The sequence below is a fragment of the Thamnophis sirtalis genome, unplaced genomic scaffold (genome assembly GCF_051295495.1).
Source record: "Thamnophis sirtalis isolate CommonGarterSnake01/CBP01778 unplaced genomic scaffold, rThaSir2_p1.2 scaffold_6, whole genome shotgun sequence".
NCBI classification, from domain to species: Eukaryota; Metazoa; Chordata; class Lepidosauria; order Squamata; family Natricidae; genus Thamnophis; species Thamnophis sirtalis.
Window position 1 is genome coordinate 45,358,481 of NW_028261386.1, and position 14,360 is coordinate 45,372,840.

The following is a 14,360-nucleotide window of genomic DNA, read 5'->3' on the forward strand; positions in this document are numbered from 1 at the left end:
CCTGTCTTGTTTTAGGCACAAGAATGGGTGATACAAGTTTCAAAGTGTCTCCTCCCAGAAACTCTTTGAGTTTTCACACCAACCATGACCCTACTTTGTGGTTTGAGTTAGCACCTTGATCATTTCTGCTGCCATAGATGTATCTACTGGGGATGGGGGAGGGAGTTTCCTGTACTAATTGGGGTTTGAGACACCTGTATATAAGTCTAACTAACTGCTATTGCTATTCTACCTGATGAAGGAAAAATCTGAACATTGTTTAAACTGCTCCTGCCCTCTGCTTATGGCAGCTAGACTTTAAATAACTTAAGAAAAATTTATCCAGACTGAGACACCTTAGTAAACTTGTAAACTACTCAGGACTGAAGGCTATAATGTTCCCCCATTGGTCAATTTTCCTGCTGCTCTACCCTCTTGTTCTACCAAAAAAGCAGTGACCTTCTTGTTGGCAAGTCTTTGTGCATGTACATACTTTTGTGTGAAACACACACACACACACACACACATTTATCTATATGAAGTAAAATAAAATCCACATAGACAAAATTATATGAAAGCACAACAACCAGTTCCCAAATTAAAATAAAATCTTGATAGCTATTTTGCATTCTAATGACTTTTATATCTTTCATCAATGCTAAAAAAGCACAACACCCAAGAACTTTATGTAACATAGAAGAGAATAAAACTTAGTAGAAAGGTGATTCTTTAAAAAAAATGCTACCACTTAGCTTCTTTCATTTTATCTCAAGTAAATGGGGGAAAAATGATATAACTGTAACCAGACTTTAAAAAAAAGTTCAGCTGTTAAACATTATTCTGTTCAGCCATGGTAGCAACTAGTACAGACAACCTTTAAGAAAACTTTGGAAGATTACCATGTGAATAGGCTTTGATAGTGTAACATAATACATTAAACTGAGAACTAATCTGTGACTCCATTTTTTTCTATATGTTTCAGTAACTTGGGGAAAACGAGCATTGTATAATAATATTGCCCAGTCTTACACGATATTATGAGGAATATTGAGAAAATATTTCTGAAATGAAGGACATTTATTTCATCATACTATGTTTTACTTTGTATAATCCATGCAAATCCATTTTAAAAATTAACCATAATCATGTAGTTAAGTTCATTTTCAACAATGAATATTTGTGTATGTATGTATACATGCATACACATGAACAAACAATGCTATTGTTTTTTCAATTAGGCAAAATGCATACAACTTTCGTATTCCAGCAGAGAAACTGTTTCTAATAGGTCTTCTCATCCAAAAATTGCATTGTCTGAAAGATAAAATAAATACAAGGTGAAAAACAGAATCACTTGGTTATATAACATTTTATTGTTAGTTAACAATACAATAATCTTACAGCATGTCATGGTAGTTGAAATGTGTATAAATACAAGTTATACAAGACTTCTGAAACCATCTGATATCTGTTTCTTGTCAGAACAGTCCAATTCACTATGCCAGGGAGTGATGTGGTTTTAATGGGATAACACAATATGATCTACATATCTCACAATGATTTATATATATATTCCTAGACTACTTTAAAACATCTACAAGAAAACCACCCAGCTCAGAGAGCACCAAGGACCCCTCATTTCAACCCTGAGTTATACATATTCTCCTTTATTGGTATACAATCATTTATTAAATATATATAGCCGTCCCTCTCAGAAGAATAACTAGATGCAGATTATTTACTGTTGATCTGATATCTTTAAATATAAACTAAAAGACATTTCATATAGTCAAGAGAGCTTATTTCCAAGGAATCTGGGTGCTGCTTTATTCTAACTGGAGATGGAAGTTCCAGTACACTTTTTCTTTGCTGTCTTGGAAAAAAAAACCCACAAAATAGTGTGATGGTGGCACAAGAAAGCAAAGAATATCACTTGTAATAGACACCATGAGTACAATCCCAAAACATCTGGAGTACCACTTGAACACGACTGGCATTAACAAAATTGCAAAAGGCAAGTTTCTTTGAAATAGCTTACATCTTGGAACAATATCTTTTAATACCATCAAACAACACATCTGCTTATCCCAGATCCTTAGGAGGGACTTGAGAGGTGGATAAAAATGCCAAATCCAGGCTAAATATCAGGCTGTGTGCAACTAACCTTAATAATAATGCTTTTTATTTTTACCCCATTTTTCTTTTAAATATTTTTTTTCTTTCTCTTCTATTATGTTCAATTCCTGGAGACTGCCTGAACAAATCCTTGCAGTTTTTTTGACAAGATTTTTCAGAAATGGTTTGCCACTGCTGAAATTGACTGGCCATAGGTTACCCAGTTGGGTTCATGCCAAGATTGATGCCTTAACCACTACACCAAACTAGCTATTATTACAGTTTTAGAAGCATAGGCAGAATGCATAAGCAGATTCTCCTCCATTTTCTCTGTGATAGCCCTGTGAGATAAACTAGATTTAGAAGGAGTGGTTGTCTAAAGCAGTGTTTTTCAACCTTTTTGTGCAAAGGCACACTTTTTTCATGAAAAAAATCACGAGGCACACCACCATTAGAAAATGTTAAAAAATTTTAACTCTGTGCCTATATTGACTATATATAAAGTGTTTTTCCCACGGCACACCTTACACTATGTCACGGCACACTAGTGTGCCGCGGCACAGTGGTTGAAAAACACTGGTCTAAAGGTCATCTTATGAACTTTTGACTGGTAAGAGATATGATCTTGGTTCCCCAGGTCCTATTCCAGCACTTTAATTATGTACATTGCGCTGAACAAACCTTAAGAGAATAGAGAAAAATCTAACTACAGGACCATCTTTTCTGAGGATCCTTGGCCATTTTGCTTGTACATTTTCCAGGCTTCTATATTTCACTGATACAGTTTTGAATATGGATTCCTGAAAATAGATAGGCTTCTGAATAAGGTTAAAGCAAGCCAACAAACTAAATGGATTTCTTGGCTCACAGGATGCTGAACTGAAAGGATCCAGGGAGGTAATTTATAAGTTCCCATATTCTACTCTAGCATTTATTTCAGGTAAAAATTCCCAAGTCTTTAACAAAGAAATCCTATGCTTTCCCAAAGAGATAAAATATAATGGATGCCGTTCATATTTTTACAATAACTTTCTCTGAAAATAACCAAATAGTAAAAATTATTGCAGGCTATAAAATCACCTTTGAACATTTGAATGTAAAAAGCTACTTCAGCAGGATTTCCTCTGATCATAAAAATGAATTGTGTAATTATGAGCCAAGCGAGAGAAAATTATGGCTAGAAAAACAAGCACTGGGTTTCTCTATAGTGTTCTGAAATATGTTGACTAGGAATATTGTAGTAGCTTATTCTTCTATTATATATTCAACATCAGTATTTGTTTTCCAAAAAGTTAGTGATTAAGAACAAAGAGTTTTCAGTAAAATAGAATACCTATTTGCTTCATTCACAAGATATATTAAGTTATATTGGGCGACCACTGGAACTGGGCAGCCAATAAATCTTTATGAATTAATAAATAATGAAAGAAGAGAACATAATTATTTCCCTCAATAATATTTTGGAACGTATGCTAAAAGCAACAGTAATGATATTGACTGTAATGCATTGGCAGAATCACATATAATATCGCCTCCTAAAAAACTAAATTGGTTCTATTATCATAGTTTTAATGTGTGAAAATCAGTGTAATATAATGTTTAGCTCAGAGGAGCCAGGTTCAAGTCTATTCAACCATAGACCTCTCTGAATAACTCTGGATCAATCATTCTCTCCAAGCCCAATCATATTCAAAGATTTGTTACTACGGGTATACAATTAGGGAACACCCTTATTTAATCTAGCCTGACCTGTTACAAAACAAAGATATAGAACCAACAGTAACATAAATGAAACAAGAATAATAGCACCAGCAATCATGTATGGGTTATAACCTACAGTAGCTAGTTAAAAAACATTTCTTCCTGTATTATTAGGGCCTGTGATGTGCCGAGGAAGTCATTTTGATTATATATCTAGAAATTGGCACTTAGAGGAAGTGCCAGAGTTTTAAGGCATTCTTGAAAGATGAGGGATTGGGATCACGTGGACCTTAGGAGGTAACCAAGAGCAGGTGTGATGATAGAGAAAGGTGCCTGTTAGCTCCTATTAAGATGACACGGATATGGAAAGACTTCTATCATATATTTCAATATCCAAATTTATTTATTAAATAATATATACTCTAACCAGATAGCATGTTTTCACATGTTCACATGCTGGGGCAAACTGCAGGTAAATGGACAAGAATGCTAGGATAATTATTTATTGATTACAACCTTTTTATTCTGCAAGGACTCCAAGGAAATAGCTGGAGAAGATGTTTCCTTATTGTCTCCTTTCAACCAGGGAAACAATAGAAACATTAATGTATGCTACAAGCATTTGGGGAGGAAGCTTTTATTCATGTAATCAACTTGGAATTTGTTTACAGAATTGCATTAGGTCTAATGTCCCTTTAATCTCGTCTTCTCACCATTGCATCTGTTGAGAAGAAAAAGGAAGTATAATTTAAAACGTTTTCTGATTGTTTTTGGAAGGAAAAGGATGTCTACACCTAGAGATCTTAGCCTTCCAGGGAAAGTATGTGATCTTCAGAAAATGCTTTTCAGAGAGCTGTCTCTAGATACTTACCATATAGCTGGGTTCAATTTTATATACTGTACACAGTGGTGAAATCTAATTTTGTTGTCCACCGGTTCTGTGGACGTGGCTTGGTGCAGGGGGGTCATGTGACTGGGTGGGCGTGGCCAACTTTTTTTCACTTTTAACAACATTTTTTTCCCTGCCTATTTGCCCGAACTGGCAGGAAAATAATGCTTTAAAAAGCAAAAAAAAAAGCTGAGCCACTCGATCCTTGGAAGCTCTTTTTTTTTTACTACCGGTTTGCAGAACCAAGGACATTTGTCCCTACTGGTTTGGCCGAACCGGGCCGAACCAGGAGGATTTCACCCCTGACTGTACATATAGGTAATGCTCGCTTACCAACTTCCTTGTTTAGCAACAGTTCAAAGTTACATTTGGAAAAAAGGGTTTTTCAACCAATCCTCGCATTTATGGCCATCACAATGTCCCCATAGTTACATAATTGACATTTGTGCTCTTTATAACCAGCTTCCAAACGAGCAGAGTAAATGCCTATGGAGATTCTCAATCATCCAAGTCATGGTTGTCCCAAAGGTGCTTTTTTTCAAGAGACAACCTTTCCCTCCTCATCCAAGAAGCTTCTTCAGAAAGCTGAAGTAACTTCTTGGATGAGAAGCTAAATGTCTTCAAAGAAAAAACTAGAAAGTCCACTTGCCTCTTGAAAAAAAAAGCATCTTTGGGACAGAGTAAAGAGAAAAAATAGCAGTAAAATTGCAAGTTGTGATCATGTAATATCTTACTTAATGACCCAGGATGATTAACTTAACCACAAAAGCAGAAGTGATGCAAGTACATACATATGTAGTGTACACACATAGACACACTCAGTACATTAAATATCTTGACTGATACAAATTTAGTTTGCAGCAATAGGATAATAGACCCATCACAACTGAATCCCTCCTCTTAATTTTGAGAAGAAATTACAGGTGTGTGAAGTTCAATATTTATTTGAAGTGCAATATTTTCAAACTTACTTTTTTCAGGAAAATGCCGTTTTTCTTTATTAAGAGGAGTTATTTTTATCCAGGATGTCCTGCCACTGTCATACTCCTTTTTTTCTTCCTTGTAGTTCTCTACTGAAGCTCGATTACTTTGAGGATAATGTTTTTTCTGGGGCCTGAGCCACCAAGTTTCATTATTTCCTTCTATCAAGCATCTCGATTCCCTCAGCTTATTATATTCAAGCAAGCGCTTTTTCGCATCTTTAGCCATTATAGTAAAATGTGCTTCTTGTTACCATGAGATGAATTCCTGTTTTTTAAAACAACAATGCATATAATACAAAATACTCAGGCCTCATTTGCTTAATACTTTTTATCACTGAAAACAGGCAAAACTAATCTGTTCTTATAGAGATGACGCCTGATATGTACTTGCTAGAAAAGATGATGCAGCTGATCTGAAGGGAGAAAAATATTCATTTCCAATGCAGACAATTTATGTACTAATCGTCCTAAAATCCATTCCTAATAACAGCTAATAACAACAATGGCCCTACTGGATGAGGCCAAAGCTAGTCCTGTACTGTTTTTCATAATAATAAACCAGACGCCTCTGAGGAGTTAGAGATATAACCATCTCTCACCACTATCACCTGCAAGTGGTCTTGGATTTTCCAAACCCAACTGCCTTTGTTAGATCTGTCCTCGATGTATTTAACAAATTTGCTGTTAAAGTATGTAACAGACTACCAGGGTTTTATGGTAATTATTTTCTCAGTTAATACATTTTTGAGGGAAAGCATTCTTTTGACTGTTTCAAATCTCCCACTAGTCAGCTTCATTGGATGACCCATCATCATTTTGTGAGAGAGGAACAAAATTCTCTGTTCATTTTATCCATCATGTGGTTTTTATTCCTCTCAATAACTTTCTACCTCAATGGCTATTTTCCAAGTGAAGATGCCCCAAAGCCTTTCTTTATTGTAGGGAAGATGTTCAAGTGTTCCAGCTGGATAGGTACTGATTTATCAAATGTATATGGCCACCTATCTCAGAAATGTGACTCTGCGTGATATACAAAAAGACTAAAACATTCTTCAAAGACCATTAAAAACAAACTAGAAACAAGATCAGGAACAGTAGTTCTAATTCCCAAGATCTAGAAGATCCAGGATACCCATCAACTGAATAGTAGAAGTTTAGTTCTGGAGAAGACTGCCACAAAAATATTGCTGTATAGGGTAAAACCTCATTCCATCAAAGATGCTGCATTAGTCCTCTTAATTCAGCTATTGACATTCTCTCGCTAGCCAATTTATTTGATTAGAATTGGTCTGCATTTTCTCTTCCCTATTTATTTTTGAGCACTTTTTCAATTCTATGTACATATGCTTGGTCAGCAAGGACTCTTTGGAATTCTTCACGGTAGAAAAAAATCATATATACGTAGTTCCTACATAGTTTTTAAATCCATACACCATTCTTTCATCCCTTGCCCCCATTCTGTGATTATGAATATTTCTTTCATGTGGGTATCCTGATGGACCTTTTCAAATCTCTCCTGGATAGTCTGATGTGATTTCCCATGATAAGATCTTTCTCCTTCCTTTTCTATTCAGTTTTTCCTATAGAGTTGATTCTTATTTACATATCCTGTTTGTTAGACAGATTTACAATGCTAGGAATAGTAAGTACAACTGTAGCTCTGAAGAATATCAGCCAAAAAGTCCATGTTCCAGTTGGTATTTCTAGCTACTTGCAAAATCTCTAGGATCTCTCTGAGTCTTTTCAGGATAGTCACTTGAGAGTGATAAATCCTGTAATGTTCTAAAAGTTTATTTAGAGAATGTTAGTAATTTAGGAGGCGTGTATCCTGTTTAGAAAATATTCTGAAAGGTGTAGTCTACCTCTTTTCCTGTCTTGTCAGATAAAGGTTCAGGCATATTTACACAGATGCCTATCAACAATGTAATTAACATTTTCTTTGAAAATTGTTAAAAAAATTGAGAGTATAATCTGATGTGGAGTATATATTATATAGACCACTGCTTCATTTCTAGAGATATTGACACTTATGAGATTATGAAGACACTTCTGATATTATGAAGAACCTGGAAATACAAGTCTTTTCCCTGATCAAAGAATAAACATGATAAATGTGTTTTCCCCCCTCTTGCATGACATAATTCACACCTGTGAACTTCCTGCGTGGCCAAATTACAATAAAAGCTGTTTAACAGTCTTTCTTATGACAACACATTGAAGGATTATAGGGGAATGATCAAGCATTAACTTAAAATGTAATTGAGTATAGTATGGTATGGTATGGTATAAAGTTCATAGGGGCATTTCTAATACAATGGGTGCAAATCAGGTGGTATTTAGCAGGTTCTGACCAGTTCTGGAGAACCAGTAACAGAAATTTTGAGTATTTTGGAAAATTGGCAAATACCAACTCTGACTGGCCCCACCCCCATATATTCTCTGTCTTCTGAGTCACAACTGATTGGGAGGGAATAGGGATTTTGCAATAATCTTCTCCTGGAGTAGAGAGATTTCACAGTATCCTTCCCTTGCCACGCCCACCAAGCCACACCCACCAAGCTATGCCACACCCACAGAACTGGTAGTAAAAAAAATTGAAACCCACCACTGGCGCAAAACCCTCATCTTCAACTTCAGAAGTTGTGACGCACCATTTTAGTTGAATAGTTTAAAAGTAGAATTTTTAAGCTCCTCTTTGGAATCTGAGGTTGCCATCTCTAGAACTATAGTCTATTATTTTTCAAAAGCACAAAGAACTTTAAAACAGATGGTTTCTGCCCAAACATGCCAGGAGATGTCACTAAGTCCCCCTCTGAAGTATTTTCAGATTCACAAGATTCTGTTAACTTCACAATAAGGGTATAACTAGTACAACTGGTTGAGCTTCTTGTTTGGATACCTTGCAAGGCTAACATCAATCTTGCAAGTCTCAAAGTACCTCTTCCCTTTCACTCTCCTGAAAACTAGGAACATTTTCACCATCCCTCCTCCTTTGGACTCAAGCTTTGTTAACCAATCATTGTTTGGGGCTCTTCCTCCTGGTCTCTCAAGACTATCATCATATACTGTTGTTGCTTATGGTTTTATGTGCAACACCACCACAGCTTGTTTACTCTAATATTGATTAAAGCTACTGATAACTTCAACTGCCAGAAGCACTATAATTACTGGTTCTCCTCTAGCAACTCATACTAGCACCACAGTGGTGGATTCCGGATCCCGTTCCAACCGGTATGGTTGGAATGGGCCTTGCGGCGTACACATGGAAGCATACAGCACGCACATGCATCTTAGTGCTTCCGTGAGCCTTCGTGACACTCCAGCTGCTCCGCAGAGTGTCACACAGGTGCTGTATGTGCCATGCACGTGCGCAAAAGCGCAGAAGTCTTAAAAGACAGGTAAGGAACTTGAGTGGACGGGTGGGCCCTCCGGAGCATCATACCAGAATGGTATCCGGTGCTCCGGGCAGGCTCTGATATACCCTTACCGGGGCGTACCACCTGCAACCCACCACTGTAGCACCAAGACAAATAGCCATTAATAGCCCCATCCTTCACAAATCTATCTTTTTAAAGCTATGTGTCAATTATATACTTGGCAGCACTTCATTTAATAGTTTAACCATTTATTTACATTATTTAAAGTTTTAAAACTGCTGAGGAACTTTTTATTTGTCTGGATTACTCTGGAGTTCAAGCCACTGATCAGTAATATAACATATTGTACACTGACCGAGTTGGCTCCCACTATTTGTATAGTTCTAGCCATTGAAATAACATTTATTTTAACCTTTCAGATTTTTGTTATTTAACAAAAGAGGAAGTTTGCTTAGAAATCTTTGTTGAGAGGCTTCATTAGCCTTTTGAAATCCAAGTAAACAATGATTCCTTGATCTTTCTAATTCACATGCTCACTGACACGTACCTATGCTTTGCAGATCTGCATTTTTCGCTGAAATGAAGTTCCCAAGTTTTAATAGCTGTTGAGAAACGGCCACTCTTCACTAACAATCTTAGAACGTTCCAGAAATGCTTGGCAACCAGCAATTCAAATCATGGCTAAACCAGTACACAGGCATCTATTTTAATCAACTGTTGGCAAGTTGAATTATATGTTGCACAATAAAGCAAAGGACCTATGTTATCACAAGACACAAAGACAAGAAACATCAGCAGACAAATGAAATTAAAAAAAATCAGGGAGATCATTTGCAACTAGTCAAGAAATGAATATGTCATGGCAATCTCATGGCTGAAAGAAACTTGTCAGTTCTGGTTTTAAAGAAGTGTCCCACCTGAAACAAAACAAAGCAAAATTGGCAGAAACCCATAGCAGATCAGTGTGTGAAATATTCTCAACTGAGCTGCGGGAAAGGGGATCAATCCACTCCTATTGGCTGTTTCAAGTATACCCTTCTTCACAAGTCCTGAGCCCAGTTCTCTATCACCATAGTTGCTTTGCTCGAGATAAGGTGAGCTAACACAACAGCCAGCGGTGGCTTTATCCCATAGCTCCCTACAGTCTGCCAAACAGCTTTTGGTTAGGCTGGGGGAGCTCCACAGGAAAGCTTTCCCACTTATCATGCAGGTCCCTCAATACTCCCAACAACAGGGAAGGGAGCTGCTGAGTTTTGGGACAGGCAGCTCTCCTGCTTTATTTTTATCACTTCTGCTCCATCTTTGTACTTTGTACAAGTTCTATTTTATCCGCAGGAAAGCACAGGAGAAGTGAGTCAGCATCTGCACATCGCTGCATATCTGTTCTTAGTAGTGAATACTGCTCCTGTGGTGAAATTTAGGGCAATACAGCCAAGGAATTTAACCAGTAAAGTTAGACTTTACTGTATACACAAGGTACAGTACACAGCAGCTGGTAGGAAAGCAAAATGGAGAAGTTTGCTATAGCTTTGGGATCAGCAAATCAGACTGGAACTTTTATAGTTTTTCTGCCATCTCAGAACTGATGGTTAGTACTTCAACGTGACAATGCAAAAATGCCTTAAGTAGTTGCAATTATTTAACCCAGTAAAGATGTTTCCATACATTATTGCTGGTCTCCACCAATACATCGTAAGAAATTTGCATTGGGTTAATTGATGACCAATATTTATGACTATCATAGCAAAACTATATCTCTTCCAATACTGTAGAAACTCACAGGATCCCAGTTCTGTACTATTAAAAAAATCAGAATTGTTTTGGGTTTTCTTCAGTTTTTTAAGAAGCAAAAACAAAAAACAAAAACCATAAAAAGGCTGAAATTTCTGATTTTCCCAGTGTACTCTGGAACAAAATCCTAAGGACTGCAAAAATGGTAGTTTGGGGGAATATGCCCAAAAGTGACAGTAGTTTGCATAACAGACCATCAAGATAAAAAGCTATTTTGAACTTTAATTGGATTCTTTTGATTTTTTTAAAAATGCAATGAACCCTGTTAGGTAAACTCCCTGTTGGGAGAGTGAGTACGTTCAATGAAGCATTGTGAGAGTGCTGTTGGAGAACACACAAACCAGCATACAGAGACACTGCAGTTTAAATAGGCTTTTACTTTCGTGGAAATAGAGGTATCAGAGTCCATCAAACAGTCCAAGTCATATACGGATAAGACAGTCAGTCATCAGTTAAGGGATAATCCAAATAACATAGTCCAGAATCATATAAACAGTCTAGTACACAAAGTTTGCTAACAGTTGCAAAACTTACAATAGCTCACGTCACTTTCTAACAGCTAGCTTCCAGATCAGCCCAGCATCTAATGAACAGAGAGAGCTAACAGTCATTCTGGCTCCCTCTTATGGGCGATTGAGGAAAACAGCAACCAATCACATTTTACAGTATGATTTAAAGAAACAGGTACAGCACATTGTTACATGATTTATATATTGCCAACCCAACCGTTAGATTATATTCCTAACATTCTCCCCTTTGGGTAGGACAATATATAAATCTTACAATTTTAATCTGTATTCCTCGCAACAACGTTTATGCTTTATGTTGGGCCTTGGGCCTTAGTGAAGTGATCTGCGATGTTATCTTCAGACTTACAATACTCCAGTGAAACTAATTTACTATTCACACTTTGCCGTACATTCAGATATCTTATACCAGTGTGTTTTGACCTAGTTTTTACAGCAAGATTGGATGCCATCTGAATTGCTGCTTGATTGTCTTCATAAACAACAATAGGTTCTTGTAAGTCAATCCCCATATCAAGTAGGAGTTGTTTATAACAAATCAAATCTGTACATAATAATGAGACATGAGAACTCAGCCTCCATAGTCAATAGACTTAAATATTTTTGTCTAATAGACCGCCATCCAATTAGTGCGTTTCCCAGTAATACAACAAAACCTGATGCTGATTTCTGTGTAGACACATCTGTAGCAAAACTTGCATCAGCATATGCAGTTAAGCTGAGATCATCTTTAGGTTCTAAATATAATGCATAATGCATCATTTGCTTAAGATATCTTAACATCCTCTTAGCAGCTTGCCAGTACCTTTCAGTAGTTCAGCATTAAACCTGGCTAGTTGATTTACACTATATGCTATGTCGGGCCTTGACCAATTACTCAGATACGATAAACTACCAATTAATGATTGATAAATACTTTTATCAAACATAAGGGTTTTTACATAATCATGGCTAAATTCCTGACCCATTTGAGTTTTAGCTGGTTTACACAGTTCCATTCTAAATGTTCTGAGTAGCTAGTTAATCTTCTCAGTTTGTGAAATTTTGTATCCTCCCCTAGTTTTATCTATCTTTAAACCAAGATATTACTTAATCTCACCAAGGTGTTTTATTTTAAACCATGTTTTCAACAGTGTAATAATCTGAGTAGCTTCTTGCTCAGTTTTAGTGATTAATGCTATGTCATCAGTGAACAATAGCAACAATGAAATCACACCATTACTTTCTTTCTTAAACAAACATGGATCAGCCATGCCAGCTTTAAAACCTATCTTAGCTAATTCCTTCACTGTGCATTGATTCCATTCATAGCCTGATTGCTTTAAGCCATAAAGACTCTTTTTTAACTTCCAGCAATCAGTGTTTATTACCAGTGTTTAACCTAAAGGCTTCTTTAAATATACAGTATGTTGCAATGGTGCATGGAGATATGCCATCTCAACATCTAAATGGTTCACTACATATCCATGCCTAGCTGCCCAAACTAATGATGCACATAATGTTGTAGCCTAGACTAGGTTCAAATACCTCATCATAGTCATTGGCCGACTGATCAAACCCTTGTGCTACCAATCTGGCTTTATGGGTAACAGTCCCATCTACACTTGTTTTAATCTTGTAGATCCATTTACATCCTATGGCATGTTTACCTGGGGGTAACCTGACATTGTCATACACTTCTAACTTTTGTAAGGAGTTCAGTTCCTTTTCCATTGCTGTTTTCCAAACTATCTGCTCCTCCTTAGGATACAGGCAATGTACGGCAATGCCCTCTAGGAGCCAACAATAAAAAAAAGCAAGAAACAGCACCAGATAATAATCAGAAAGGAAATCAAATTCTATTTTTAAGACTCGCAGGGCAAAGGGCTACATATAAACACTGACAGAAGAAACTCTGACGTTTTTGCTGCTCTCTGAACTCAGTCAATGAACTCCTCAGCAATGAGGTTACCTACCCAGGTAATGACATATCTGCAGAAAGCAACCAAGTTCATAGAGGAGCAAGAACCCATTCACTGTCAATTCCTTCTTAGCGCATAATCTCTACTGAAGACTATAAAACTGTTTATTGCCCCCTAAAAATAATTCTCAACCCGATGAGGGTTTTTCTCAACCTGAAGCATTTTCAGACCAGATGTCTTAATATCTTTTGGATGCTATTTTGTAGCATGCTGTCTCCATAAACTGGATATGCCCTCCCAGTGTCTGCAATACCCTGAGCTGGTTTAGATTGCAGGAAACTGTAGTCCAATAATTTTTCTAGGACAAATAGGTGAAATCAGATACACATTTTCAATTTTAGTCACAAATTGACTTCCGTGGACCTTACTTCATATTTAAGTGGTCAATAGAGAGGATGACATAAGTGCACTAATGTGCTTATCGTCCTTTTCCCTTGTAGTTTTATTCTCTTATTCTTGTTCTCGTTTTTGTTTGACAAATTCCAATAAAAAAGGTGGCGGCAAAAAACAGCTGCTTTTACATAAGGTAAGAGAAGCCGAAGTATAACCGTAACGTGGAGAAAACCGGGTGTGGATCTCCACCAATCTTTTCGTCCAAGCTAACTACCCTCCTCTTAATTTTCCAGAAACAGTTTAGGAACCTTTTTTAAAAAATGTCACTCCGCCTTCGAAACCTAGGAAGATGCTCCCAATGAGGAGCGCATACATAGCTTACTCCTGCCACCCCCTCCCCCGATGCCTCACGAGTTGGACCTGAGGGATTAGACGCGCGATGCAGCAATCTGTGAAAGATGAGAGACTGCCAAAATGACAGCCGGGACCAGCTGCCACGCCTATCCTTTCCACGTAGCCGAAGGGGAGGCCTCGACCTCGGAGAACGAGACGCACCACAACCCCAGTTCCCAAACGAGGTCGGGCAACCTTGCGAGCCTTTTTGCCCCAAGACGCAGCCTAGCCTCGTTTCTCCACGATTGGCGGAGCCGCCATAGCGCAAAAACCTCTCCGTCCCCTCATTGGCTTAGAACCTCTCCTTTGGA

The 14,360-nt window shown here is 37.4% G+C and overlaps 1 protein-coding gene across 3 annotated transcripts; it reads right to left on the bottom strand.

The window, feature by feature from the left end:
- Positions 1–600: 600 nt before the first annotated feature.
- Positions 601–14,325, bottom strand: SPATA45 (spermatogenesis associated 45). 3 transcript variants are annotated; one of them, XM_087717768.1, is made up of 3 exons: positions 14,077–14,325; positions 5,656–5,932; positions 601–1,293 (listed from the first exon to the last, which is right to left on the bottom strand). In XM_087717768.1, the coding sequence occupies exons 2-3, from the start codon at positions 5,891–5,893 to the stop codon at positions 1,274–1,276; spliced, it is 258 nt and encodes an 85-aa protein (XP_087573894.1). In that variant the 5' UTR covers positions 5,894–5,932; positions 14,077–14,325; the 3' UTR covers positions 601–1,273. The 3 variants fall into 3 exon arrangements, with proteins under 3 accessions (XP_087573894.1, XP_087573892.1, XP_087573893.1); XM_087717766.1 differs by having other exon boundaries at positions 13,692–14,321; XM_087717767.1 differs by lacking the exon at positions 14,077–14,325 and adding an exon at positions 9,592–10,053.
- Positions 14,326–14,360: the final 35 nt, after the last annotated feature.

Coding starts and splice junctions, on each gene's coding strand:
- SPATA45 (XM_087717768.1), bottom strand. CDS start 5,893: ATGGCTAAAGATGCGAAAAAGCGCTTGCTTGAATATAATAAGCTGAGG. Junction 1,294..5,655: donor ACGGCATTTTCCTGAAAAAA/GTAAGTTTGAAA, acceptor TTTATCTTTCAG/ACAATGCAATTTTTGGATGA.